Source organism: Nipponia nippon, unplaced genomic scaffold (genome assembly GCF_047370975.1).
Source record: "Nipponia nippon isolate SJK-2023a ecotype South Korea unplaced genomic scaffold, ASM4737097v1 scaffold_14, whole genome shotgun sequence".
Classification (NCBI taxonomy): Eukaryota; Metazoa; Chordata; class Aves; order Pelecaniformes; family Threskiornithidae; genus Nipponia; species Nipponia nippon.
The window spans coordinates 6,132,816-6,159,858 of NW_028262330.1; the positions used below are offsets into that span (position 1 = coordinate 6,132,816).

The 27,043-nt window shown below is 57.3% G+C and overlaps 4 protein-coding genes across 10 annotated transcripts; 3 read left to right on the forward strand and 1 right to left on the reverse strand.

The window, feature by feature from the left end:
- The first annotated feature begins 766 nt into the window (after positions 1-766).
- Positions 767-8,331, forward strand: CDC42EP4 (CDC42 effector protein 4). Its single transcript, XM_087750881.1, has 2 exons — positions 767-883; positions 6,353-8,331. Exon 2 carries the CDS (start codon positions 6,488-6,490, stop codon positions 7,415-7,417), a length of 930 nt encoding a protein of 309 aa, XP_087607007.1. The 5' UTR covers positions 767-883; positions 6,353-6,487; the 3' UTR covers positions 7,418-8,331.
- A 2,541-nt stretch (positions 8,332-10,872) lies between these two features.
- Positions 10,873-14,697, forward strand: CPSF4L (cleavage and polyadenylation specific factor 4 like). Of its 4 annotated transcripts, XM_087750885.1 has the most exons (8): positions 10,873-11,159; positions 11,478-11,528; positions 11,967-12,119; positions 12,383-12,478; positions 12,781-12,874; positions 13,225-13,267; positions 13,424-13,619; positions 14,133-14,697. In XM_087750885.1, the coding sequence occupies exons 1-8, from the start codon at positions 11,057-11,059 to the stop codon at positions 14,159-14,161; spliced, it is 765 nt and encodes a 254-aa protein (XP_087607011.1). In that variant the 5' UTR covers positions 10,873-11,056; the 3' UTR covers positions 14,162-14,697. The 4 variants fall into 4 exon arrangements, with proteins under 4 accessions (XP_087607011.1, XP_087607008.1, XP_087607009.1 ...); XM_087750882.1 differs by having other exon boundaries at positions 13,225-13,619; XM_087750883.1 differs by having other exon boundaries at positions 10,873-11,150; positions 13,225-13,619.
- On the reverse strand, positions 14,592-18,383 carry MTNAP1 (mitochondrial nucleoid associated protein 1). Its single transcript, XM_087750877.1, has 4 exons — positions 16,975-18,383; positions 16,455-16,562; positions 16,133-16,249; positions 14,592-15,620 (listed from the first exon to the last, which is right to left on the reverse strand). The coding sequence occupies exons 1-4, from the start codon at positions 18,347-18,349 to the stop codon at positions 15,592-15,594; spliced, it is 1,629 nt and encodes a 542-aa protein (XP_087607003.1). The 5' UTR covers positions 18,350-18,383; the 3' UTR covers positions 14,592-15,591.
- Positions 18,384-18,453: 70 nt separating this feature from the next.
- Positions 18,454-27,004, forward strand: VCF1 (VCP nuclear cofactor family member 1). 4 transcript variants are annotated; one of them, XM_087750890.1, is made up of 5 exons: positions 18,454-18,671; positions 20,344-20,440; positions 24,299-24,340; positions 24,609-24,671; positions 26,353-27,004. In XM_087750890.1, the coding sequence occupies exons 1-5, from the start codon at positions 18,463-18,465 to the stop codon at positions 26,593-26,595; spliced, it is 654 nt and encodes a 217-aa protein (XP_087607016.1). In that variant the 5' UTR covers positions 18,454-18,462; the 3' UTR covers positions 26,596-27,004. The 4 variants fall into 4 exon arrangements, with proteins under 4 accessions (XP_087607016.1, XP_087607013.1, XP_087607012.1 ...); XM_087750887.1 differs by lacking the exon at positions 24,609-24,671; XM_087750886.1 differs by lacking the exon at positions 24,299-24,340 and having other exon boundaries at positions 18,458-18,671.
- The last annotated feature ends 39 nt before the right edge of the window (positions 27,005-27,043 follow it).

Below are 27,043 nucleotides of genomic sequence, written 5' to 3' on the forward strand. Positions count from 1 at the left end.
CCACCCTACGCCCCAGCCTGGCTCCCTCCACAGAGGCGCCAGACGCCCTGGAATATGCAAGAAACGCTGCATTAGGCAGATTTGGGATAATCTCGTCTCTCCCGCCCCTTTTCTCCCACAAAGGACTCGCCTTAATCCCCGAGAGCGGCTGTGCAGCCCTGCACTCTCCCTTTCAGCACATTGCCATCGTGTCCTGGCCACGGACCACCCAACCGCCCTCCAGCCTGGAGGGGTCCTGCGGCCCCCCGAGAGGGATGGAGCAGCGGGGCTGGCTGAGGACAGAGGGCTGGGGGACGGTGGGGGGCGAGTGTGGGTGCTGCAGCCTCGTGGGTGTCACGGTCACGGTCACGAGTGGAACGGGGACACTGGTGCTGCCCCGGGGCTGAACCTGCTTCCTCCCGGCGGCTCAGTTCAGCCCTTAAATCCCTTTAATTAATTAGAGTCGGTCGCTCCCCGCCTCGCCAGCCCCCGGCCGGTCTGCCAGGGGTGCAGCCAACCCCCTGCTCTGCCCCGGGGACCCCACTCGGGACCGCCCCCCCCCCCCCCGAGGGAAGGGATCTGGGACCCCTCAGCCCCGCGGATCGCCGCACGCCGCCCACGGAGGTGCCCAGGACCCCACTCGTGACCCCACTCAGGGACACCCCCCCCCCGGGACGCACCCGGGACCCCCCACGGGCCTGGGACAAGGGTTCCCCCCCTCCGCCCCACTCGGGTTTGAATGGAGGGTGTGGGGCTGCCCCGTGACGTAGCGCGGCGCCATTGGCCCGGGCGGGGCGATGACATCATGCCCGCCGCGGCGGTAGTGGGGGGTGCGGTTTGGCTTCGGCTCGGCTCGGCGCGGCTCGGCACGGCCATGGGCCGGCGGCGGGTCCCGGCGGCGCAGGTAAGGGGGGTCCGGGGCACGCCGCGGCTCGGCTCGGCTCGGCTCGGCCCGGCGCGGCTGGGCTCGGCCCGGCGCGGGGGGAGGCGGCCGGGCCCCGGCTCGGCTATTGTCCGGCGGCGGGCGGGCTCCCCGGGGCTGCCCCGAGCCCCGCTCCGGTAGCGGGCCGGAGGCGGCGGTGGTGACCCCCCCCGCACCCCCACACCCACCCACCGGGGCGTGGGGCCGGTCCGCGGCGCGGGTGGGCGAAGGGGTTAACAGGATGCGGAGCCCTGTTTGCCCAGCGTGGGGCACCGGCCCGGCTCACCCCGCCCCGGCGGCGACCGGTGGCCGCTCGCCCGCGGTTCCCCACGCTCCGCCGAGCCCGACGGCGGGGTTCGCCGTGCCCGGAGCCGGCGGTGGCCGCAGCCGGGGCGGTGGCTGCCCCGCGGCCCTTCTCGGAAAGGCTGATCCTCCCCACGCTGGAGCGGGTCCAGCGGCACCCCTGGGCTGGCCGGGGCTGGGCGCGGGAGGGCGCTGAGTCAGAGCCGCCCGAAATCCCCCTCCAGCTCATCCTCCTGCAGCCTGGGATGGGGTCAGGGCTTCCCGACAGGCTCTCCAGCCTTCCCGGCCGGCCCCCAGCCTGCCCTCCCACACTGCTCCCCGTCCCTGGGGAGCACACGCCGGCTCCCATGGGTGCCCTGGAGAGCGGGGACCTGCCCAGTTCTGCAAGCCTGGGCACGGGGCTGGCTCCCAAACCCTCTCCGGTGCCTGGCGAGCTGGGGGCTGGTGGGCAGCGACCGCTCGTGGGGAGCTGGACGCAGTCTGCGCCGCCCTGGTTTGACCCCAGCAGTAGTGGCGTTAAGTATAGATGTTTCCGAGTGCCAACTCTATAGATCAGGGAGGCTGTTCTAAAGGGAGCCAGGATCGTTAGCAGTCTGGGGGAGAAACTGAGGCACGGAGCGAGGCAGCGCAGGTCTCTGCACCCCGGGACGGGGCTCTCTCCCTAGCTGGGCGTGCAGTAAACAAGTCTGTTTTGGACACAGCTCCCTCGGAGACCATGGAGTGAATCCAGCTGAGGTTTAGCACCGAGGAGGTTTGGTGGGTTTGGGTCCTGGGGGGGGAAAGAGCAGGGCTGGCCTGAATCTCCATCGCCGGGGCCAGCCGCCCGACTCTGTGCCAGGGGCTGACCGGGTGCTGGGGCTCCTTCCATGGCCCCAACAGGCAGCCATACGCCGCTGCCCGCAGGCAGCCCTGCTGCCGGCAGCGTTGTGCTGACCGCGGCGGTCTCTCCCTTTGTTCCCCGGGTTTTGTCGTGAGCGCAAACAGCCGCCGCGGTCACGGGCCCCCTGAGCCGGCTGGCTGCGGGGTGCCGGGCCCTGCGGCAGATAGAGTGCCGCGGTCCAAGCTGTGGGAAGCCTGTCTGTTTACTTCCCGTCCACCCCAGCAAAACTGCAGGAATTCAGAGCCCGGCCGAGGTCGGGAGGTCTGTTTAGCCCCGGTATCCTGTCGGACCCTGGCCAGCCCCTGTTGTTGTGAGAGACGGAGCAAGGGCCAGCGAGGAGATAACCTTTCCCCCTGGAAACGTCCCCTCCTCGCCCTGGAGAGCTGCGGGCTGGTTCGCGGCCCCGTAGCAGCAGGATTTATGGTCCTGTGCGTGTTCTGGCGTGTCCTGCTAATAGTTCCTCGCCGAACTCTGGCTAGCTCCTGGTCGTCGGCAGTCCCTTGGGGAGCACTGCTCTGTTTTTGGCACCAGCATGTCGGCGCTGGGGCGGTGAGTTCCCCGGCTTGGCTCCGATCGGCACGCTGATAGCCCTGGCGAGAGCAGAGCTTTGCCTCCCGCCCCGGCGAGCCGTCTCGCTGGCCCTAGCTCAGACGCTTGCTGCCGGCTCCCTTTCCGCTTCCAGAGGCGCTGCCGGGGCTGCTCCATGCATCCCAGGGCTGAACTGCAGCAGGGTCCTGGTGCCAGGGACAGGACCAGACCTGTCACCTGCGCCTGGGAGGAGGCGGTCACTGGGGCGCCTGGGCTGCCCGCACTAACAGGACCGTCTGCCCCCAGGCCTCGGGAAGACTCGCTGGGGAGCCCAATGCCAGGGTGTGACAGCGGGCTGGTCCCCTGTCGGGGCCGGTGGTGGCAGGGTGTGATCCGTGCCCTGTCTCTGGCAGCTGTCTGCCAGGCAGCAACATCAAAGAGGCCGCCTGAGCCCGATCCCTAAGGGGCAGCGCACCAGAAAGTGGGGCTGAGCCGCCAGCATGTCCTCCCTGCGTGGCGTGCGGGTTCTCCCTGGCCCCGGGCAACGCGGGGGGCCCGACCGGTCCAGCACAGCCCCTGCCCCAGCGCCTGGCAGGGTGGGGAGAGCATCCTCTGATCTCTGGGCTGGAGGGTGCTGCCTGGGGCGCTCTGCACGGCAAAGCCGGGGAGGCTCGTTTGGAGCCGGCCGGGCCAGCCGGGATGCTTTCCCCCTCCGTGGGTTTGGCTCTCCCAGCCCGTGAGCGGGACGAGCTGGGAACAGGATGCATGGGAGTGTGGCTGGATTTGGCGTTTCCCTCGTGCACACCCAGGCACTGGCTTCTTTCTTGAAGCCACTGGTGCCCTCTGGTCCCCGTAGGTGACTGGTGCTGAGTGGGATGAGGTGGGGAGGATGGGGGGGGGTCTTGTGGGAAGCCTGCACTGTCAGAGCATGCAGTCCCCTGCTGCCCTGCGCCTGGCCAGGGCTGTCTCACCCTCCACGCTGGCTGCAGGACCCCTCTGTCCTGCAAACAGCCACCTATTCGCAGGGGAAATCATGTTCCCGGGGACCTGGGGCTCCTGCTCCTCGGAGCTGGCGGTCCCGAAGGGCTGAGAGGGCAGGTGGGAAGCAGCACGTGGTCTGTCGGTTCACTTTATCCCTCTTGTCCTCGACTTGCGCTTGCAGGTCCCGTCCCCTCCCCTTTCCCCGAAGCCCTGCTGGGACTTGGCAGTGCTCTGGGCTCCTTGCCCCAGGATGGGCAGCGCTGCCTGCCAGCCTGCCTGCCTGCATAATCTCTCGGGTTACAGAGCAGCTTTCCCTGGTAGGTAGCTGGAGAGGCGGCGGCGAAGCCGCCCTGGCCTGGTTTCCTTTGTGAAAGCACCAGCAGTGGGAATGTCACAGGATCCGTTCTCCTCTCCCCAAGCGAGAGGAGGAGAAAAGGGCTCTGTGTCCCACTCCCCCCCGGGCAGGACAGGGCTGATAGCCGGGCTCTGCGGGCAGCAGCGTCCCGCCACGCTGCTGTCACCTCTCGGGGTGGGCTGGGAGCGAAGCGTTAAGGGACGGGGAGATTTTGGCTGCTACGAAAAGGCTTCGTGGGCAGGAGCGTCCAGGGGAGACGCAGCAGCGGCTTGTTTGGAGGCTGTGACGGTGATGGAGAGCTGCTGGCTGGAGAGGCTGCTGCGGCACGCCGGTAATGCTCCAACCTCCCAGTGGCCCCTTTGCCGAGGCTTGCAAAGTATCTCACAAATGCTGAACTTGGCCCCAAAATCTAAATACAAGGGAGGGACAGTCCCCAGATGGCCTAAATCAGCAGCACGGTTGCCTGGCCTAGCTGGGGAGCTTGCCGGGAGTGTTTGCTTTATGTAAAACCAAAGGCTGGAGGAATGCTGGCCTGAAAGGAGACCTTGCAAGGGGAAAATGTCTGTGCCATGCACAGCTGGCATGTGTGAGATCCTGGCACAGGGAGCAGGGCTCCAGCGAGCTGCTTGTCTGCGTTCGGATGGGGCGAGGTGGGGAAGAAGTCCACTTGGCTCCAGGTTTGAGGGTGTGGAGATGGTGGCGTGGCTGCTCCATCTCTTCCCTGGGCTACTTGGGGATAAATCAGGGGCTCCCTCAGCTGGAGCCCCTGTGTACCATCCCTGGGGCTCTGCTGCGGCAGAGTCCGGCGGTCACCCTGCCGAGAAGGGTGGTGGGATCCTGCACGGGGATGGATGGGGAGCATGGCCGTGTACTGCCGCTGCCGTGCCGTGGGGCATGCCCGCCCTGGCTGGCCCCATACGGAAGCTGTACGTGGGAGGGCTGGGCACCGAGACTTTGCACCCACGTGGGATCAGAGTCCGTCCTGCCTGCACAGGACTGGCCCGGCTGCAGCCTGCCTGAGGCCCCGCTGCCGTGGCAGGGGACGGACGGGTGTCACAGGGCAGGTTTGGGAAGGGATGGGAGGCGGCAGCCCTTCCCCAGCTGTGCCGGGAGCTGTGGGGTGGATGCTGCAGCCCCCTGCGGTGTCTGGCTGAGAAGGTACGGGGCTGGCTTGTGTCGGGACCACCATGCTGCCATCGCTGGCCATGGGCTGTGGGGCCAGGGCTTGCTTCCAGCCAACCCTGCGGAGCCATTCAGCTGCACCCTGGGGCTGGGTGGGCAATGGAGCGGGGGACACAGCCCCCACCGTGAAGCTTGCTCAGAGGAAAGACGTCTGTCTCTTCCCCGTGCATGTCATGGGGCTGCGGTGTTGCCGGCGGTGCCCAGAGGGAGGAAGCGGGTGGCTGCAAGCCCTTCCTCCCTGTCAGCCTCTCCCAGGACCACCTGGGGCTGCCTGGCGCCAGGGGAAGCGCAGGATGCGGTGACGCAGTCCCTGTCCTCATCCCCTCCTGTAGGGCCACGGGTGCTGGGCTGGACTGGTGGCACCAAGGTGGCCACGGGAAAGAGGAATGTGCCTCTCTGCATCCCCGTCAGCCAGGGCCCTCGTCATCTCTGCCGCCGGCTGCCACCCCTGAGTCACAGCGGTGACGGTGAGGTGGCTGGGGAGGGTGGGCACAGCCACGCGTGGGCTCAGCGCCGGGGTGCAGTGCGGAGCAGCATTGGAGGGCTTTGGAGTGCTCAAGAGCAGCAGCAAGGCTGCGTCCCCATGTCCCCATCCTGCCAAGCGTGGGTGCAGAGGGGTACCCACGGGGTGCCTGCCCGTCCCGGCTCCCCCCGGCACGCCGCTTGGCTGACGGTGCCTCCCGGGGGCTCTACGCCCTCCTCGCACACTTCCTGCCGTCTGTTTCCAATTCCTCCTGGCGTCTGCTCCTCCCCGCTTTCTTCCAATTAAAAAAAAAATCCCAGGCATCTTCTCGGCGTGCGGCTCCCAGAGGCTCGAGCGCTGCCGTGCCCCGCTCCGGCAGGCTGGGGCTGCACAGGGAGGGGACGGCGGGTACCCGAGGCGTCCCACGTCCCTCTTTATGCCTGTTCACAGGGGCACAGGCTCGGGGACCATCCTGCAACACCCCGTGCCCAGGTCTTTGTCTTGTGGTCCTTTGTGCATGTCTGCTCTGTGGACAGGGTCTGGGACCCACTCGTTTAGGGGGTGTGGGGAGCTTGGGGTGTCTGGGGACCCATTCCCCATAGAGCCATGCCCTGTGTGGAGGCTGTTCCCGGGGGAGCGGAGCAGCTGGTGGGCATGGGGTTACGTTTTGTAGCCTGGTGGGGTGAGGGCTGGTGTTGGCAGGGCTGTGCCCACCCATGTCCTCAAAGCCTGACTGTGTCCCTCTCTCCTGTCTCCTAGGAGTGACCCATCCGTGACGGCAGCAGGAGCCCAGCCGCAGAGCACCAGGTGTGAGCACCGGCCAGGTCCGTGGGACGCGTGGCTCTGTCTCAGCCGCCCCGGTGCAGCGTACTGCAGGCCCTCTCCGCCGCGGCAATGCCGATCCTCAAGCAACTCGTCTCCAACTCTGCCCACTCCAAGCGGCGCTCGCGGGCCGACCTGACGGCCGAGATGATCAGCGCGCCGCTGGGGGACTTCCGCCACACCATGCATGTGGGGCGGGCGGGCGATGCCTTTGGGGACACCTCCTTCCTCACCAGCAAGGCCGGGGAGCCGGGGCTGGAGGGGGGCGAGGAGCCGGGTGCTTCCAAACCCAGCCTGCTCTCCCGCCGCTTCCGTAGCAGCAAGCGCTCGCAGTCGGTGACGCGAGGTGACCGGCGGGACATGCTGGGTTCGCTGCGGGACTCGGCCCTCTTTGTGAAGAATGCCGTCTCCCTGCCCCAGCTCAATGAGAAGGAGGTGGACAGGAGCGCGGGGCAGCTGCCCAAGAGCCTCTCCTCCAGCCCCGTCAAGAAGCTGCCTGAGGAGGTGAGCCCCGAAGAGCAGCAGCGCCCGAATGGGGCAACCGCTGGGCCGCTGAGCCCTGGCTTGGACGAGCGCGACTTCGGGGACATCACGGAGCTGCCCGTTGTGGTGGCCAAGAGCGGGGCTGGCATGAAGCACGCCGAGTCCATCATGTCCTTCCACATTGACCTGGGGCCCTCCATGCTCGGGGATGTCCTGAGCATCATGGATAAGGAGCAGTGGGAGCAGGACGAAGACCCCGAGGTGGAGGAGAGCCGTGAGGAGGAGGTGGATGCCGCCCTGCCCGGCTCCCCGGTGGCAGCGGCAGCCCCGCTGGGCCAGAGCCCATCCCGCGGTGCCGGTGGCCGCTACCCCAGGGACAGCAGTTCGGCGTCCAGCTGCACCTCGGGGCCGGAGGAGCGCAGCCCCATCCCCGGGCCACCGAGCCACCGGGGCCCCCCAAAACGCCCCGACAAGGAGTTCTCATTTGCTGACGAAGACGACGACGAGATCAGAGTATAAAAGGCGGGCGGCCAAACCAAGGGGTCTGGTTCTCATTTGCGGTTGCTTGGACACGGGGCCAAATACCCTGGTGCTGCAATGGGTGGCACTGGGGAAGACTCAACTCCTCGCTCGTTCCCTCTCCCCGTCCGGCGGTGGACATGCTGCGGCAGGACAGCACTCTGTGTCCCGGCGCCAGGGCAGCCTCAATGCCTCTCGGCTCCCGGAGAGCTCCAGCACATCCCGGGAGGGAAAAGCAGACTCGATTTCAATTCTTTCTGTTGGACTTCGGATATTAGCTCTTTTCTTTTTTCCCCCTTGCCCATGTAAAGCAATATAGGATCAAACAAGACGAGGCTTCAAAGTTTTAGCCCCTTTAGTAATATATATATTTTTTTTTTCCACCATATGGTTTTTACTGCTCTCTGATTTGTACTTAACTTTCTTTACTCTCGCTTTTGGTTTTAACGGAGGGGAGATTTCCTGTGAGGAAGGACTTGGCTCTGGAGCTCAGAGGGCGCCCGGGACTGCGGGCAGCTCCAGCTCCCCAGGTTTCTTGGGGACTTTCTGCAGACCGAGAGCCTCTGGCCTCGTGTCGCGGCAGGGACTCGCTCCCCATCCCTCTGATGGATGGATCCATCCTGGATGCCTGACCCTCCAAACAGCCCGGGGGTCGCAGGGGTGCCCCCTGGCCAGCCCTGGCACTGGCTGCTCCTGGGGATGTTGACGGGAGCGTGGGTCCGTCCCCTGCGGGAGGAATGCCTGGGACCCCCCGTGAGCCAGGGTGAGCCCCAGTGTCCTGCGTGCCAGGCGGCGGCTGTCGCGGGGCCGGTCTGGCTGGGCCGTGCCGACGCTGGCCTAGTGCAGGTGGGTGGAAGAGGAGGGTTTTATACCATGTATGTACAAATGCAAAGAATAAAAGGAAATGGTAGTTACGGCAGTGGCTTGAGTTCCTGGGGGATGAGATGCGTGGGTACATGGGTGTTTGCACCCTGCTGCACAAGTGGGGACTGGCTTTCTCTGTGCTGCCACGGTCTCCAGACCCTGTCCTGCCGCCTCCACCTTTGCTGCCTGTCCCTGCCTGGAGTCCTGCCTGGTGGCTGGTGCCCTGGCCGGCGTTTCGGCACCTGCAGTGGCCGTGCTTTATCTGCCCATCGCGCGGGGCTGCCTGTGGCGGGAGGAAGCGGGCGAGCTCCTGCTGGCCGGATCTGGCTCCAGGCTGGGACCCTCCGGCCAGGCTGGTTCCTGCCAAGGGATGGCTCTGCCAAGATGCCTCTCTGCTCCCTGCCAGCCAGAGAGGAGGGGAGGGTGATGGCAGGGCAGGACTGGCTGTCCCTGCTCCTACGGGCTGGGGGCCAGGGCTGGGGTTGCCCTAGGTGCTCCTAGCCCCATGGGGCTGCCGTGGCCCCTGCCGACCCCAGTGAGGGTGGATGGAGGGGCTGAATCTGGCACTGCGAGCAGGGTGGGTTGCTCCCATGCTATGGCTGGCTTCCCACAGCTCAGCCCCTGGTGTAAGTGGGGCTCTGCCAGCATGGAGGGTGCTTTTGCTCCCCAGCCCCGCTGATGGAGCTGGGCTGAGATGGGGCAAAGTGCTGGGAGCAGCCCCAGAGCCCTTCCCTAAGCGGGTGGAGAGCACGGCTCTGCTGGGAGCACTGGCCAGGCTCTCCTCACGGGCGCTGGATGGGGAGGAAAGGATATGGCCCTTCCGACACCTCCTAGCTCTAGGAGAGGCTGGGTGCCCCTGTCATGCCGGAGGGATCTCCCCTGGTGAAGCCGGTGGGAGCGGGTGAGTGCTGTGCTGCGGTGGGGACACAATGGGGTCCTGTGTGTGTGCCAGGGCCGACACAAAGCCCCGTGGCGTGGGACATTGGGCTATTGTCCGGGTCGGGGAGAACAACAGCAGCTGCAGCTGGTGGCTCTGAGCTCACCGGGCTGCCTCTGCCCTGCTCGCTGCAGCACAGCCCCCCTGCCCTGTGCCAGGGTCCCGGGGCCGCTGCCCCCTGCCCCTGCTCTGAGCACCCATCTCCTGAAACAATGGTCCTGGTCTCTGCCTCCTGGGATGTCACCAGGCTGCCGCAGAGACCTGGTTCCTCTTGTCCTTTACTGATGCTCTGACATGGAGCAGCAGGGCAGGGCAGGTCACTGGGGTTTGCACCCCCTCCTGGGACCACTCGCTCCCCGGGGCCTCACCGGTGCCGTGGGGAGGGGAGAGGCCCTGGGGTGACCCGGGACTGGCTGCCTGCGACCGTCACTTGGCAATCACGATCTTTGTGATGCCTGTCAGCTCCAGCCTCCCGCTCGGCAGCACTGTGCTGCTGCGAGCCGACGGGGCAGAAAGCATGCTGAGTGCGCACGGGACATGGCCCCGCTCGACAGGATGGGATGGTGGCTCCAGCATGCTGTGAGCGAGTGAGCATGGGGCCAGCGCAATGGATCCTGGGCTAGTGGGAGTAATGCTAGCAATGCTGCGATGCCAGGGGAGGGCAGGTCGGCTGTGCTGCACCTGCAGCCTCCCCAAAAACCCTCCATGCGGACAGCACGGGGTGGGCATCTCAGTGTGGGACCCGGTATGTGCATGGGATGTGGCCAGCACGACTGCTCGGTGCTGGGTGGGTGCACAGCACCCGGCGCAGGGCTGCAGCCGCTGCGCCTGCAGGCAGCGCTCCGGCAGGCGGGCAGCACTGGTCCAGTGCATTTATAGCTAGTGACAGAATGGGAGCAGGTCTCCATCCTCGATGTGTCAGGCCACATCGCTCCGGGCGTGTGCCGGGAACGCGCGTGGCTGCAGGAGCCGCATGATGGAGGAGGGACGGAGCATTAGGTTAAACCCGGGGGCTGTGTGGTCTTTTCTGGGTGGGCTCCCAGCAGCCCCGGGAAGCAGCGTGGCACCGTGGTCGTGCCCAGCATGTGTGGCTGCAGCCTGGCATGCATGCAAGCCCCCAGCCTGGCAGCGGGGACAGAAGGGGCTTCTCATCGAGGCATGAGGTGTGGCCTGGCCGTCCCCTCCAGGAGCTCGGGGACATGCATCTGTCCTGCTGGGCACCAGGCGCTGGAGAGTGGGGCTGGGGACGGTGCAACTGTGCACCCAGCAATGCTCAAAGCACTCGAAGTACAACAAAACCCATGCAGGATCCGTCCCTTGCTATCTGAGTGTTTAGTTACAGCACTCAGGCCACATTTGGCTCTGTTTAAGGCTGAGCAGCAGCCCCGGTGTGAGAGGGTTAACCCAGCTCATGGGCAGCCCCTGCTGCTCCTGGGGAGATGAGGGCCAGCTGCTCTGCCCCAGAGCCGGGGCTGGAGGAAAAGCAGATGTCGGTGGAGAGAGGCAATTATGGGGGATGTGATGGGGGCCTGGGGCTGAGCTCCCGGCAGCTGGGCTGCGGCACCAGGCAATCACGGCTGCAAATTGAGATCAGATGTGGGCAGCTTCTCTCTCTAAATGGAGGGCTCAGGGCTGTTGCCTGGGTTGGTTTTGCTCTGGCTTGGGGAGGAGGAGGGTTTCTGAGTGCTGCTGGGGCCCAGGTTGGCTGTGGTGACCTGCAGAGTGTGGTGCTCCCTTGGGAGACCTGTGCTTTCCTCGAGCAGCCCCTTTGCAGCTGCACTCCCTGCCTGCACCCTGCCTGTGCTGGGCTGGAGGTGCCTCTTGCCGGAGCAGGGGTGATGCAGGAGCTGGTGGCTGGTGTGGAGAAGATCAGATTTGACTTGGAAGCTGATGTGGAGCAGCAGAGAGGAGCTCAGCCCCTGCCCTTCCCGGGTATGGACAGTAAGTTGGGGACAGGATCCTGTGGCATCCTTGGAGGGTGACAGGGCTGTAGGAGGCGTTGGGGTTCTCCTCCTTGCTGGTGCTCCTGGCTCTTGCTGCACCCACCACAGTGCCTTGGTGCCTCTGGTCCTGCCTCCTCCCTGGGCTCCTGCCCAAGGTCAGGCTGGCTCCGGGCATTGCTCCCTCGGAGATGCATCTGGCACAGCTCTGCGGGGGCTGCCGGTGGAGTGGGCTGAGATGCTTTTGCCCTCAATGGCATGGTGGTCCGGGCACTGGGGCTGGTGGGTGAAGCTCTCCTTGCTGTGCTTTCCCCTGCAGAGCTGGGGGCGGCTGTCTGCGAGTTCTTCCATCGAGGGCTGTGCACCAAGGGTGAGTGCTGGGAAGGGATGGGGATGGGACTGACACCACCCTGCAAGATCCTGGGGCCACCAGGGAGCGCAGACAGGGCCCCTCTCTGCTCCGTGACCAGCCCATATCCTTGGCAGATTGCTTTGTGGCAAGTGGGTTGGCTGGGTTTGACCCAAAAAGCTAACACTGCTCAGAGTCCATCATTCTCCCTGACCCTTTGGATGAGTGCTCCTATTCCTTCTGCACCAGGGAGGGCTTGAACACCTCCAGGGCAACCAGACCTTGGCAGTGCCTGGGGAACTGAGCCCCATGCACCCAGTGGGTGCTGCAAATCTCCCCATCCCAGAACACTCGTGCTGGCATGTCCCAAGCCAAGGAGCCGGGGGGTGCTGGGGGGCTGCGATGGTGGGGGCTGCAGGGCACAAGCAGGCTCTGACGGTGGGTGTGTGCCGGGGCCAGGCGTGCGGTGCCCCTTCCGGCACGTCGGCGGGGAGAAGACGGTGGTGTGCAAGCACTGGCTGCGTGGGCTCTGCAAGAAGGGCGACGGGTGTGACTTCCTGCACGAGTACGACGTGACCAAGATGCCCGAGTGCTATTTCTACTCCAAGTTCGGTAGGTGTGGGACTGGGCCGGGGACCCCAGCGAGCCTCTCCCACCCCAGCACCCGTGTCCCTTGGGTCTGGCCTCAAGCAAGTGCCTGATGCCACCTCCTGTCTGCGGGAAGAAACGCCACTGGTGCCCGCCCAGGGTCACCATTCCCTGGGCCAAGCCTGGGTGCTCCCAGGGCACCTCTGTTCCTCCCATCCAGCCCATCCTTGAGTACTTTCCACTGCGTTTGGCTTGAGCGACCGTTGTCCCACCCCTTACTCCTGCAGGTGAGTGCAGCAACAAGGACTGTCCCTTCTTGCACATTGATGCCACCACCAGTACCATGGGCTGTCCCTGGTATGACCGTGGTTTCTGCAGGCACGGTGAGCTGCTGGGATGGGTGCTGGGGTGAGCAGGGGCTGCCTGTGTTCCCTACCCACCAGTGACGGGGGGGTCCGGACCCCACTCCTGACACCTCCAAGGTGACCAAGCCAGAGTGGGGTAAACCACAGTGGGTTGTCTGGGGTCTGCCTGGGAGTGGGACTGGGTACCCAGTGGGGATTTGGGCCCCATAGAGCTGAAAGGGAATGGGGTTGCGGCGGGAAAGCTGGGCTCCCAAATCCCTGGGGGGCAGGGGCTGTGGTACTGTGTCTCCGCAAACAGGAACCTTTCCTCTGCGTGGCAGGTCCCCTGTGCAAGTACAAGCACACGCGGAGGGTGATGTGTGCCAACTACCTTGTCGGCTTCTGCCCAGAAGGACCCAAGTGCAAATTCATGCAGTACGTGCGGGGCAGGCTGGGGGGAACTCGGCGCACGCAGCTGGCCTGGGACAGCAGGGGACAGCCCCTCTCTGAGGCTGCAGAGGTGGACGTGGCCCTTGCAGTGTCTGGGTCAAGGACAAGGGCACTTTAGGTCCTTGTCTGAACTAACTGGACCCCTCTGGTCTCTCCTCACGTCCAGCCTGAGCTGGTGACTGCAGGGTTTGCAGCAGGTGGGCAGGGAACAGCCCCGATCCCCTTGGGGATGCCTGTGCCGGCTACCTGAGCCCTGAGAGGCTGTGGAGGGGATCTGGGGATACCGCTTGCCATGTCCCAGGGAGTAACTGCCTGTCCTCTGTGTCCCCCTCCAGCCTCAAGGCCGGGCTGATGACGAGCAGCACAGATCCATCCAAGGTGATGCCATTCCCTCTTGAGCCGAAGCCCTTTTGCTCTGTGCCTCTGCCCATCAGGGTGATGCACCCGCTGCCCCTGCCCCACAGCTCTTGCTTCTGCCCCAGCTCTTGTGGGACAGCAGCTGCCAACCGCCCCTCCTGCCCCATGTCCCCCCAGGGAGCTGGCTGTCCTTGGGGGCTGGCACGGCTGGATCTGGCTGCCGGCAGGGAGAGTGGATGCAAGGACGTGCCACCCATGGAGCCCCCTCTACCAGTCACTGGCGCTACCCAGCACCTGACAGCGCTGCTGTGGGACACCAACAGTGGCCCCCAGGGCCCACAGAGCCTGCTTGAACCGGGGCGTCTGCTTCAAGGTGAGTGTTTTTGGGGCTGGGAGGCCTGGGAGCAATGGCCTCACCTTGGAGGGAGGGTAAAGCGCTATGGCAAGGGGTAGCATGCGGCACAGGGACTCCCATAGCGCTCTCAAAACAGCTTCCTTGACTGGAGGTATCTGTCTTCTCCCTGGGCTCTGTTTCTTGGCCCTGGAGCCTGCCTCCCCCCAGGCAGCTGGGGTGTGAACCAGCGGCAAGGAGGCTGTACTTGGATTGGAATAATCTGACTGCAAGTGGAGGGACTTCCGTGGTAATAAGCACTTGGCATGCAGGGGAACAGCCCTGGGGAGCAGCGAGCCCCTCGTGTCCCTCTGGGTTGGAAGTTTGTTGTAGTTGGAGGTCTCAGGATGCAGCTTGCAGGCGAGAGCTGTGCTGGAGCAAGGCGTGGCTCCGCTAGCCCAGGTGGTGGGAAATGGTATGAAAATGAACGCGTGGTAACATGGCAGTGGGTTGATCCAGCAGAAAACCGAAGCCTGCCTCTCCCTGTCCCCCCAGTGCGGACAGAAAGGTCACTACGCCAATAAGTGCGGGAAGACTCAGCTTTAAATCCTGCTGGGGAAGGGACTTGAGCACTCCTGCACAGACCCTGGAAGGAGGACACCGCAAAGCACGATGGAGCCAGCAAGACGGCTACCAGGGCAGTTGCCAGACTAGAAAAGCCAGTTGGTTTTGCTCAGCACCGGCTCTCACCAGCTTTTTGCACAAGCAGCAGAGAAATCGCAGCTTCCCTAAATGCAACTGGAACCAGGCTCTTCACAGCTGCCTCTGTTCCCTCTGGTGCAGCTGGCTGCACACGGACCGGGGCAGCAGGAGCCGTCACTACGCAGTCACAGGTTTGAAGGGGTGCAGGATCAGCTCGTGCCGGGGTCCTGGGCAGATGAGGGTGTGTGAGACCCCTGTGAAGGGGGGCCAAGAAGCACCATGTTTGAGAACACACAGTACCAAGCAGAAAAGGAAAATTCACAAAGGCTTTTATTGCTGGGAAGAGGGAGTTTTTGGTGAAACACCTCTGAGACAGTACTACCGCACTGCTCTTTGAATAAAGAGTTCAGGTTTCTTGTTCTTGTTGTTTTTTTTTTTTTGTTTGTTTGTTTTACCCTTCATGCCTGTAACATGACCAACCCTTTTCCAGACATGTTTGGTGACGGCAGGCTACAACTAGCACTCTCATAACTGTCCTCATTCGTCTGATGCAGACATTGGTTTGCCCTTTGGGCACAACAGTTAATCCAATGGATTTTTTTTCCTCCAGAAATAGGGCACTGCGGTCTGAGCGCTGCTGCTTTAATGCCTTCACAAAGGTCCTTCCCTCGCAGCCTGGGCAGTCGCACCAGCACCGAGCTGACAGCGAAGCAGGGGCTGGGGGCCCTTTGTGGAAGGGCCCTGCAGGGACCACCCTTCTCCTGCCAGCCGCTAGCGAACCCCATGGTGCTCGCTGTGGAGAGGGGTAAGTACCAGACAGGCTGTGCCGGGCACAACTCTGCCAACTTGAAGAGAATGGTTATTCTGGCCTAACCCCACCCTGCCACAATCCATCACAAACCTTACTGCCAAACACCAACTACAACATACACGTCGATTAATCTATGTTAACAGTCCAAGTGAAGGAGTTGTCCTGTGTCTGGTGTCCCAAAGCGAGAGATCTGGGCTGCTGCAGACTACAGGAGCTCTACTGCGTGCAGACCTCTGAGGGGCGGCTCGAACACTTTCTTCTTTCAGTACTAAATACCACCTGAACCGCAGAGCAGTGATTGCAGGCTGTTACTGTCAGCGTCACCCCTCTGTCTGCAGGAGGGTAACTGAAAAGCAGCCCTCTCGACAATTAAAGACCCTGTCTCTGACAGTAAACGGGCCTCTGCTGATTGGAATCCCTGTTGGGACACTGGTCCTGAGCACTTCTGCTGACTCCCAGTCAAATATTTGTGACTGTTCCTTGGGTGCTGTTCCAGCTTCTTCAGTGGTACTTATGCCAGCGATGACACTCTAGAAAAATGGGGGAAGAAAACCAGAAGAGCGTTAGCACAGTGCTATGCTCGGGGACTACGGGAGTGTGCTTTGCCCAGCAGCGATGAGCAGGAGACTGACTGCAGCCTTCTCTGTTTACGTGCTGTGGAGCTGCGCATGAGAGCAAGTCCTGCTGGGGAAACTACCCAAACAGCACTAAATCCCTTGTCAGTTATGAGTAAATGCAGGGAATGGGTGCTTAGTGTTGGAACATCTCCTCCCTATGCTTTGTGCAGGGTTTAAAAGTGCTCCTGATGTTCCTGGCGCTCTCCAGGGAGAAGCTGTGAATCAGCAACTTGTTATCATCAACTTTAAATTCCTCTGCCTACCTAAGCCAGGTCCAAATAATGTTCTCTGAGCTCTTAGTCTTAACTGTGAAGTATTTCAACTATTTCAGAGCTTGAATTAACATGAATGGCAAATAGACTTTCCACCTGCTGCACAAGGGGGAACTGCCTGAAATAAGACAGATACCAAGGAGGAAATCTTACTGATATGCTGGTAGTTCCAGCCATAGCTGAGGAGGCAGTATCCAGCCAGCAGCATGGAGATCCCAGCTGGTCCACCCCTCTTCACGTTGATGTATTTGTCGTAATAGCTGCTCCAGGCTGTTGGAACAGAAATGCAAGGGTCAAATCATGTGCAGGTCTTATGGCATTCACTGGTTTCCATGTAACTTTCTAAAGCCAAAGGGTTGGGTCTATTTATTTACTTTTTTTATAAAGACTCAGACTGGCCACTTGGACCAGGCTGCAGCAAGTGGATCAGGTAAGTGGGGCAATTCTGCCCTAAGAGCTGGGAATTTAGCCTTACCCTTCCGCACTCCTCCGAGCAGCCCCTGGGGAGACAAGTCGCAGGTGGCCAGCCACGCGGGCAGCTCCCCCAGCCTTACGTCCATCAGACGCCTCTCTGAGAGGGGACCTGTGCAAAGAGAAGTCAGGGTGGTCAAAGGCAGGAAAGCGAGGGCAACATGTGTGGTGCTCTTGCGTTCCCTGTGCCGGGCGGTGAGCACGCAGCTGGTATCTGGTACAGCCGCAAGAGACTTGGGCCTGACCGCTCAGAAAGGAAGAGCGAATTGTCTCTCCCACAAAGTGAGTTGGCTCCACCAGCCCAAACATGCAAGAGCCACTCTTAAACCTAAATAGAAATGTAAACCATTAGTTTTGCAGGCTGGAGAGTTGGACAGTTAACCTCCTTGGATCCTTCCTGGATCACTTTCTGGACGAGCCCAGCAGCTTAGCGTTTCCTACCCCTGCTCTGTCATTCATGTCAGATAGTTTAGCCTGACAGTGCCGTAAATCTCAGCAGCAGAGACTTTTGATTCTCGCGTTACCTCGCTGTCCCTCTGAGAAATTGCCTTTTGGTGTCTTCATTGTGATCCCCCTGTCTTCTTGGAAAGGCTTCCCTGGAAAAATACTCAGCCCATCGTAATTAGGATACAAGTCTGGAAACCACTCCAAGCCCATGGCACCTGCGGGCGTGCTCCTGCCAGAGGCCTGGGATAGACAGATGGGTTGGCTTTTGGAGGTGTGGAGCGAGAACCGGTGCAGCGCCAGCTCGGTGTCCCTCCCCGCATTCAGGATGGGCTCAGAAACTACAGCCATCTGCTTCTTGTGCTCTCGAAGCTTTTGTATGCTGGTTAGGTAATTTTTGGATGTCCCTTCGTTGTGACCTCTGAAACCCTCCATCACTGACAGATGGAGGTTCTTGGTATGCAAAGCAGAAATAGGGACTTTATATTCTACACCAGCTTCTAGGTACATCTGCTTCTCTTCCGTCACAGCTTTGTCTATTCCCTCCTGCTGAACGAGGTCACCAGGGCTACTTCTGCAGGCAGCTTCAGGGGGATCCCTAAGTACAGGTATTTTTATTGCCTTTAAGCTACTGCCTTTTTCTCCCTTTGAGCTCACAGATGCATCCTCCACAGCTCCAAGGCCGCACGTCTCTGTGTTTGCGGTTTCTGGAACAGTTATTCCCTCCTGCGGGTCAGGCTGGGCTGTGTCAGTGTGGTCAGCAGCACCACCTGGATCCGGCCCTTCCACAGGCAACCTGTGTGCGCTGTGGCTTCCTGCTGAAACATCCCTGCTCCTGGAACTGCTCTTCTCTCTGACCACCCTGGCACGGTGCTTCTCTATTACTATTTTCACTCCATTCCTCAGCTTTTCGGGTATATCTTTAACCTCCTCGGGGAGCAAATCAAGGCACTTGGCTATGTCCTGTACCGCGGGCTCCACCTTCCGCTCTGCGTGGCGTCCGTCGGGCTGGCGGCGAAGCCCGGGGCCGGACGCTCCACCCTGCTCGGCCGCGGCCTTCTTCCCCTTCTGGGCCGCCGCAGCCGGCTCCGCGCCTCCCGCCGCCGCCTCCCGGGGGGCCACGCCGGGCAGCCCCTGTCCCACTCCGGGGCTGGGCGGCCGCTTGCTGCTCTTACCGGCCGCTGCCACCCGCGGCCTGCTGCCTGCTCCCGGGCCAGCGGCGGGGCCGGCTCCGTCCGAGACAGAGCCGGGCGCGGGGGGCCCGGCGGCCCGGCCGGGGCCTAGGCCTGGGGCGCTGCTGGCGGCCGGGCCGAGGCCTACGTCAGGGCTTGGGCGCGGGGCGCTGCCGGGGGCCGGTCGCGGGGCGGCCTTGCAGTGCGGGAGGTGGGAGCGGAGCCGCTTGAAGGGCCTGTGGCAGTGCGGGCACAGCTCCCGCCCCGGCGGCGCGGCGGCCATGACAGGCCGCGGCGGGGGCTCGGCCCCGCGCAGAGCGCATGCGCGGCCTCCCCGCCCCGGCGCACGCTGTGACGAGCCGAGGGGGCGTGGCCGGCGTGGGGAGGGCGTTGCGCATGCGCAGGAGGCGGGGACGCCGGAAGCGGCGGTTGGAGCCGAGCGGGGGACGCCTCTCCTCAGCGGTGGGCGGCGGGCCGCGCCGGGCCAGGCCGCACCGCCCCGGCCAGCAGCTTCTCGCCTTGCCCATTCCCGCCTCGCAGAGCTCAGCCCAGCCCGCCATGAGCTGCCGGCAGCCGCTGCCGAGCGAGCGGGGAGCGAGACAGAGGTGGGGGACGAACCGGGGTGGGGGAGGGGAGCGCGGCCTGAGGGGAGGCGGTGGTTGGGGAGGGGGCCCGGGGCGAGGGACAGGGGCTCGGCCTGCTGGGGACAGCCCCTCAGGCACCGGAGAGGAGAGCTTTTGGGGTGTAAGGGGGTATGTGGCGACCGGGGGAGCGGGGGTGGCTCACATTGCCCCGGAGAGGTTGGCTTGAGCAGGAGGGTGCGCGGGGGGGGGGAGCTGCGAGGGGGAGGAGGGATGGGGGGAGAGGCGAGGAGCGGCCCTCTCGTCTCTGGAAGGCGTTAAACTGGAGTTTGTGGCGGCGGTGAACGTTAAAGGTGTAGCTGGGGGGGGGGGGGCGGTTGGCTGCGTTCGGGAGATCAAAGGGGCGTAGGGAATGCAGAGAATATGGGGGTCTCCGGTGTGCTGGGGGGACATTTCTCGGCTTGGTGGGGAAGGGGAGGAGGCAGGTCTTGTCTGGGTGGGGGAGAAACAGGAGGAACCGTGAAGCGGGTAGGAGCTGGGCTGTGCTGTGCGTGCCCGGGGGCAGGGTAGGCCGTGGGGGATGGAGGCGTTAAGTTTGCTTGTGGGCTGCAGGCATTAGGAAAAGGAGGAATCTAGAGGCAACACAGCTGTGGAGCGAGGCGGGGAACGCCTCTTCTAAGAAGAGTGGTCCTAGGAGAGGGACGGTGGCAGACAACGGTTGAGAGTGCTGCGGGCATCCCAGGGATGGGATTGCTGGGAGGCAGCGCCTGGTCTGTAGGCGTGGACCAAATACTGGCAGCTGAGTCTGCTGCTGAAGCTTGTCTGGAAGAAAAGATTCAGTTCGAAATACCTCACTTGAGTCTGTTTTGACTCATTTGAGTATGTATGAATTTTTAGCCACCAAAACAGCTCCATCCTATATTTTGGATAGTGCCCAGCATGCTGAGGACCTGGTTGACCTCTGGCATTTGTATGGTTGGAAAAATTATATTAGTATTAAAATTCTGCGGACAGTGAGAGATGTCAGTTCGCAGGGATTCTAGGTTGCTGTTGTTGGTCAGCTGCTGCGAAGCAGCGTTGATGTCGTAAGAGGATGGCAAATACATCAGAAACAGGGAAGGATTTGTCTTCCGTGGGGTGTTTTCTGACAAAACTTTCTGCATGGAAAATAATATTGCTCAGGAGAGACTAAAGAAAGTCGTCATAGGCACTAACTGCAGACTCATGTAAGCAAGGTGGACGTAATTGGGTATTTATTGAAAGTGTGGTCACTGCCACTCTTCCCGGGTGCTTTTCTCAGCCTGTCAGATGTCATTCAAAGTCCCAGGCTTATTTTTAGACGTGCCTGAGTACTGAGAGCAGTTGCAAGGCTGAGAATCGTCAAATGAGTTTATTTAGAAAGATGCTCAGTGCTGGGTTTAATGGCAGGTGTGAGTCCATGTCCATTAAACTGATATAAAAATGTCAGCTTGGCTACTTTGTGAGAAATATGATAGTTTCCTCTCTATTCTGTAGAGAACAGCTAAAAAGAGAATATGAAAGTCCACAGCCCATCAGAGGTTTATATCCATTCTTCATTAATTTATCAAGTTTTCCCACTTTTTTTGTAGAGTTGCCTTTAGAGAGCAAAACAGAAGGTATATCAGTAAGCTGATAATATTTTTTTTTTTCTCCTTTCTCCCTGAACTTTCTTCAGGAAGAGGAGACGGAATGGCAATGAAGATGACGGTCACGTTCCCCAGACAAAACGTAGTACCAGGAATACTGTCCTTCAGGACTCTTGGGACACTGAGGTGAGAGCCTTCTTGGGCAAATTCAGTTTCCTTTAATGCTGAATTTAAATAACGGTTGGAATATTCTGTGAAATTTTATTCATGGAGAGTAGTTAATGAGAACACTTTTTTTTGCTTTGTGTACGAGGTCATGAGGCTTGACTCTGTTACGTACTTCAGAGATTGAAATCTGTAAAACATGGTTTGGAAATCAGCATGTTTTCCAGTGAACCTGCTTATCTTTGGCCTGAATATTTCTGTTAATATATTTCAAATACTGATGTGTAGCACCCACGTGAAGATACAAGAAAAGCATTTGCTGCCACTTTGACTTTTGTTGTCCGAAATGAGGTGTAACGTAACCAGAACCGAGGAGATGACTAGGGTGGATTACAAGTGCGCGTGGTCACTTTGCCTGGCCATCTGCTCTTCCAACTTTGCGTTTACTTACAGTAACGTGATTATTTGTGGTAGAAAGTCAAAAAAGCATTCCAACTAGCGTGATACACAAAGTGCCTGTTGCAAGCAGCAGTGCTTATCTGATGTTTAAAAAATGCTCTGATAGAGCTCGTCAGTTTAAGCCAGACTTGCTTGTTCACAGCTAAAATACTTGAACTCAAACTATTGGGTTTCTGCACGTATTTGCCATGATCTTTTGCTGGACGTGGGATAAACTGTCTGTTTTTCTCTCATCGCTCACATGACAGGTGTTTGAGGATGGTGCAATTTGCTAGCTATGAGATTTCTTTTTTTAAAAAATGCTGATTTCCAAACTGCTGCCAGATCTCCTGAATTGTTGCCTGTATTAATCATCTGAAAATTCACTGTATGCATTTCTAATTAGCAATGTAGTTCTGTTGCAAAATGTTCATGGAAAAGAGCGTGCAGAGCAGAGGCTCCCTCCTGGTTTGTGTCCCTGGAAGTTAATGAAATGGATTTCTTTTAAGGTTTTTGTTCAGCCCTCTCACTCCGAAGATTGGCTGTAATGAGTAATTACAAACTACTGCAGTTATATTGAACTATTAACTGTACTTTGACTACAGAAAATGTTTTGTGCTATGTAACTTTGAGCAACATGTCTTTTATCATATGGTAATGGCTTCAAACGTATACTTACATTTAAAATGATACAAAGCTCTGTATCCCCCCGATCCTTCTGTGAGGGAGACTTTCTTTCGACCAGTACACCTTGACACGTAGCTGATGCGATAGTCAGTGATATTGTCTGGAAAATGCTGTTAAGAGCCGAGGTGTTCATCACGAAGGAACTCACTGTGACAAAAAATGTTCCTGTATTGCTGTGTTGCCAGAAGTAAGACTTGCTGCGATGAAGTAGTTTTTGCTTCTCGGGTATAACGGGTAGAACCATAAATAGTTGCTTGCCATCTGACACTGAATCACTTGTCCAACAGGTTAAACACCTCTTCGTTTGTAGAGTAGTTAATGGCTAAACGAGCTTTGTGGCGGGAGGAGGAAGAATTTAGTGTGGAACGAGGGATTGAAGTAGGAGTAATGAAATTAAGAATATCAGGAAAAACCTTCATGGTGAGTGGCAGAAGCACCTTTGCTTGTTGTATAAACACTTGGCGTTTGACTGGGCAAAGCCGCTAAAATGCAGAAATGGAAATAGTCTTGTAGTCGCCACACAAGAGTGGATGACCTTAACTCTGTCCTTAACGGCTGTTTTGTTTGGGGTGCCTGCAAGTGAACAGCATGGGCATGAACTGCCTGCCCCGCCACCAGCGAAATCAGTGCAGAGTTCAGTTGCTGAAGCTAACATTAAGACTCCTGCTTCATGCATGCACTTGTGTTGTAAAAGTATGTTTTTAACACATTAAACCCTGATGTGCAGGCAAGGAGAATCTCTTACTGTTGACACTGAAGTGGAGGAATGCGCCTGCTGGACACAGTTTTACAAAAATCAATGTTCTCTTTCTCGAGGGAACAAAATCCACAATGTCGTCTACTGATGAATAGAGCTTTTTTTTTTTCTTCACTTGTTTTCTTGTAATGTTGGACCACTGAATTAAACATGCCCAGAAATTCAAGCCATGAGATTAAATCAGTATTATTTGAATGTTTCTTTAAGGACTTCCTGTGCCAAATGGAGAAATTCTTGTGCTTATAGTGCACAAGTGCTTCCGATTGATGTCACTTTGAAATTCTTGGCCATTTGTAATACTTTTATTTAGTTTCCTGATACTTTGCCATTTGCAAAGCCAGCTCTGGCTGATTACAAATCCTCACTAGCTTTAGGATACTGAATTAGGAGAGAAGCTGTCCCTGTGAGGGCAATTTGTAACTTCAAAGAGTACATGAGGAGAGAATGGCTTTTCATCTGAGGGCATAGGCACACCTGCTTTTTGTGAAACATTAGCTAAACTACTGATTCCTTTTGCCTTCCTTCAGTTGGAAGTTGACCGTTTTCTGTTACAGACTGTGCTTTACTTGAGAACATAACCTCAGTATGAAAATCAGGCAGCCGTATGACTAAACCTGAACTTGGCCTCTGTCAGGATCTCTCTCAAATTTTTTTTGTCTTACTCTTCATAGCTGACAGCAACATGTGTAAGATGAAGGGAGATTTTTTTTTCTTAGAGGCAGGTCAAACGTGGGCTGTTCTGTGATGTTGTCCTTCAGTTTGAGGGACAAATCTGCTCACGAGCTAGATTTGATGCAAAAGGATATCGCTGTTTTCTCCCACTAGATTGTCCTTTCATCCAGGGTAGACAGCATCCTTGACTCCAACTGACATTTACAGCAGGGAAACAGATTCTCTTCAATCTCTGTCAGCACTACTTCTCGGCAAATTGCTATACCGATGTGCAATTCCTGCTCCTGGAACAAACCATTCCCACGCTCCCAGGTGACAGCCACCCTGAGGACGACAGTAAACTTCTGCTTTGCAGTTCAGTCCGTGAACAGGCACATGACGAAAATGCTAGACTAGAACTACAGCAAACGTTAAACATTAGCAAAGCAGAGCATTTCCCACCGCATTTCACTTCCTGATCAGCCTGTCCTCCGTTTCCCAGGAGGTTAGCTGCGTTGTTTTCCCTTGTACTTGCTTATAAATTCAGCAAAAGCCCTTCCTACTCTCCTGTCATTGCTGTCCTGTACGTGAAGTTAGGCAGCGTTGCAGTGGATCCTCTGAGAGGCCCGGCTGCAAGCAGCCGCTCACGGGAATTCTGAGAATCTGCAGTTGTGCTCTGCAACCTGGGGAATCACCAATGCAAAGCCCTTTGCTCTGATTTTCCCTGGGAAGGAAGGGAGTCTGCAGTGTTCTGACTAGCTCTTTTCCTTCCTGAATAGCTTTCTTCTGTAAAACCTCATCTTGTGGTTCCTCTTTGTTACTCTGATCGATGACAGGATTCCCCAGAGCTTAGAAATACCGCTGTTTTATCTGTGGAGATTGCTGACGCACAGCAGCAGTTGCTTCTCTCTAATCAAAGTTTTTGTCTAGCGTTACAGCTATGCCACTCTACAGTATTACACTGTTGAGGAAGGGCTGGTCTTAAATTCTAATTAAAACCAGATTATGCCTCTGTTAAACTCATCTTGAAAGATTTTTGAGAGCAGCAGGGCCTGAATGGCTGTCATGAATGATTGAGATGCTACATTACAGATGGGAAGACTAATACATTTAACAGGACATTTGTTTGAAAATTATTTAAAACTTCTGTAGCTACTCAGTGTGATGTTAAGAGGGGCTAATGAGTCAGGTAAACTGTGACGATGTCCTTTTGATACTTAAAGTGCTCATAAGCTTTCATGGGGCTACTTTCCTTTGCCCTTTCGCTTAAAACTTTGTTGCATTGTGTAGATGCCTGTCATTGCTGACATGATGACTTTAAGGATTCTTTTTTTGTCTAATTGTAGTCCAAATGCGTAACAGAATGTGCACCACAGCCTGGGGAAATGGTAGGTCTTTGACATGATTTGGGCAATAAATGGGCTTCACGTGCTAGTGAATTTTTGCATTAGAGAAATGGAAATAAAGAGGGTCTGACAAACCAGATCTGTCAACAGCCTTAGATGTAGGAAGCACGTCCCAGGACACTATCTCGGTTTTAAAAAAATTAGACATGCATAAAATAATCATTACTAACAGCTCTAAAATGTTTAAGATGTGAAACTTTAGCAGTAAGTAATACTAGGTTCTCATTTTGATTTTTGCCTTGATTTTCAGAAGGTGGCTGTAACGAAAAACAGTAAGGAACACAGACTAAAAGGAAACAAAGTGTCCTGTGCGGTGGGTTTCTCTCCAAGGCTGCTGTGACTTGTTCAGCGTAACAGCATTGCATTTCAATATTTGTGCTTCTATGCAAAATGAGATGGGCTAGCAAGCACCATTTCGTGGCTCCTCTCTGTCCTTCTGGTGTTGTCTCCCTCTCTAGCGTTAGCAGCATTAGGAAGAGGAGCTGGTTGCTCATGTAGATACATCTGCTGCTTCCTCAAGAATGACTTCACACGTGTTCTGTTGTTTTCTCCTTGCTAGCTGAACCTAACACGCCAGCACGGGTGCAGCCTCGGTGCCATTGTCTTGCTTGCTGTACTACAACAGAACTGAAGCATTTTTGGTGCTTAGCAAAACAAGGCAACGTATATGGTTGAATTGTCACAATCGATTGTGGAATCAGTGCCGTGGGGTTTCCAGTTGGCATTGAGATGCGGTCCACCTCAAATACTCACACAGTGCCTTCCTGGGCCTTTCTCACTGCTCGTTGACAGACGTGTCAAGTGCAGTTTGCACCATTCTTCAGATTTACTCCAAAGTGAGGCCTTCTGGATGTGGTGCTGACTTAAATTACTGTGGACTTCTTTAAATTTGTCTTCCTCAGCTGTGGCCACCAAGCTTTGACTTCTGTGGTTTTAGTTTAATACTTAGAAAAATGTAGGTTGTTTTTTTTTTTTAGTTGTAGCTACTTACACTGGCTGCTTTTGTGAATTTATTTCTTATGGGATGGCAAAGTAGCCATTCTCTGATTCTTAAGCACCTAAATATTTGCAGTGTTGCCCTGAACAGCATATCGCACAGTAATGAAATATTTCAGCTGTAACTAATGGAACCTTTCATTAGCAGCCCTTAAAATGGTGTAAACCAAACAGTTTTATGTCTTTGAAACACTGAAAATGATGGCTAATGCTCTTCCAATCATTATCATGAGATGTGTTTATTCTAAATGCTGGCAAATGAGCCCTGTCCTCTATGCCACCTAAATCATGAGTTCTCTTTTCTGCATGTCTTTGATGCCTGTCGCTATTTCACTGTCGTGTCAAGTAAATTGTTATGGAAAACTACCAGTTAACATTGCCTCCCCAGTACTTAACTGGGAGAAGAGTAGTTGTGTGTATGTCAAGGTGTTCAAAGACTTAAAATGGGTATCATGTTGTGTTTGTTTTTAACAGCTTGTTGCTTTGGATGCTTCAGATCTCATTTTAGAAAGATTGACTTGTAGGAAAATGCTTTGCATGGTGCTTACCGAAAATGTCTGCTAGAACAGAAGTGATAAACTTCTCCTCATGCCCTGCCTGCCTTTACTGACACATGCAGTTCAGTAGGAATGTTCTTTATTTTCCAATTCTCGGATGAATTCAGCAAACTTCACTAGTGCTAACGTGGGTCATGGGGGCAGAGCTGGTGGGCCTAAAACCGAAAGATTGAAATCCAATGTACCGGAGGTCAGCGAACCTCTGGGCGAAGGCTTGCTCGTCCCTGCAGCTCTGACGCTTTTCATGTGTTGGCGATAACGGAAGCTATGAATGCCAAGAAAGCATTTGGTGGATTTACATTAGTCCATCAGGCTGAACGTGAGCCTGAAAATCTGGAAGGGAGGGACTTACTGTAAAGATTGTTTGCTTAACTGAGGTGTTTCATTATGGACAGGAGAGAAGACTGTGTGATTTTGCTGTTAACCTTCTCTTTGTCTCAGTCCTCCAGCAGCGATAGCGGCAGCAGCAGCAGCAGCTGTAGTAGCAGTAGCATCAACAGCCCTGACAGAGCGTGCAGTGCAGAAACCAGCCTAAACCCGGTAATTGCGGGATCCAGTCCTGTCTCCTCTCAGTCCTTCCATGAGCAGTCTGCACTAAGCCAAGGTCCTTACTTCCACATCAACCAGATCCTGAAGGAGGCACACTTTCACAGCTTACAGAGCCGGGGACGCCTTCCTACATGATGAACCAGCAGTTCCCCGCCTTCTGTGAAGGGACAGCACTGTGTAGATTTGATATTTCAACTTAAAAGTTTGTTAAAATGGAATTGCACAAAACGCCTGTTGCCTTTTCAGTCTATATTTGAAATAACAGGTTAACAGGAAATTGTTTACTTGTGGTTTGCTGCACTATTGCAATGCAAAAGGGGCTTTGAAGCAATTTTTATAGGATTCTTTTCGGGGTGGTTATAAAGTACGTGTCAAGAGGAGACTGAGGAGTCCACATCTGTGTTCTAGGATTGCAAAATGTCCAATTCCAATCGACTGCCTAATCTGTTTGTTAGCAATTTGTTGCTTTATGTAAAGTTCTCTCAAACGTTCATCTTCAGTTTTATAAGTCTTTTTTAATTTCAATAAACTAGTAAAAAATTTATTTGGCAACATAATTCTTTTGAGCATTAAGAGTTAAGAC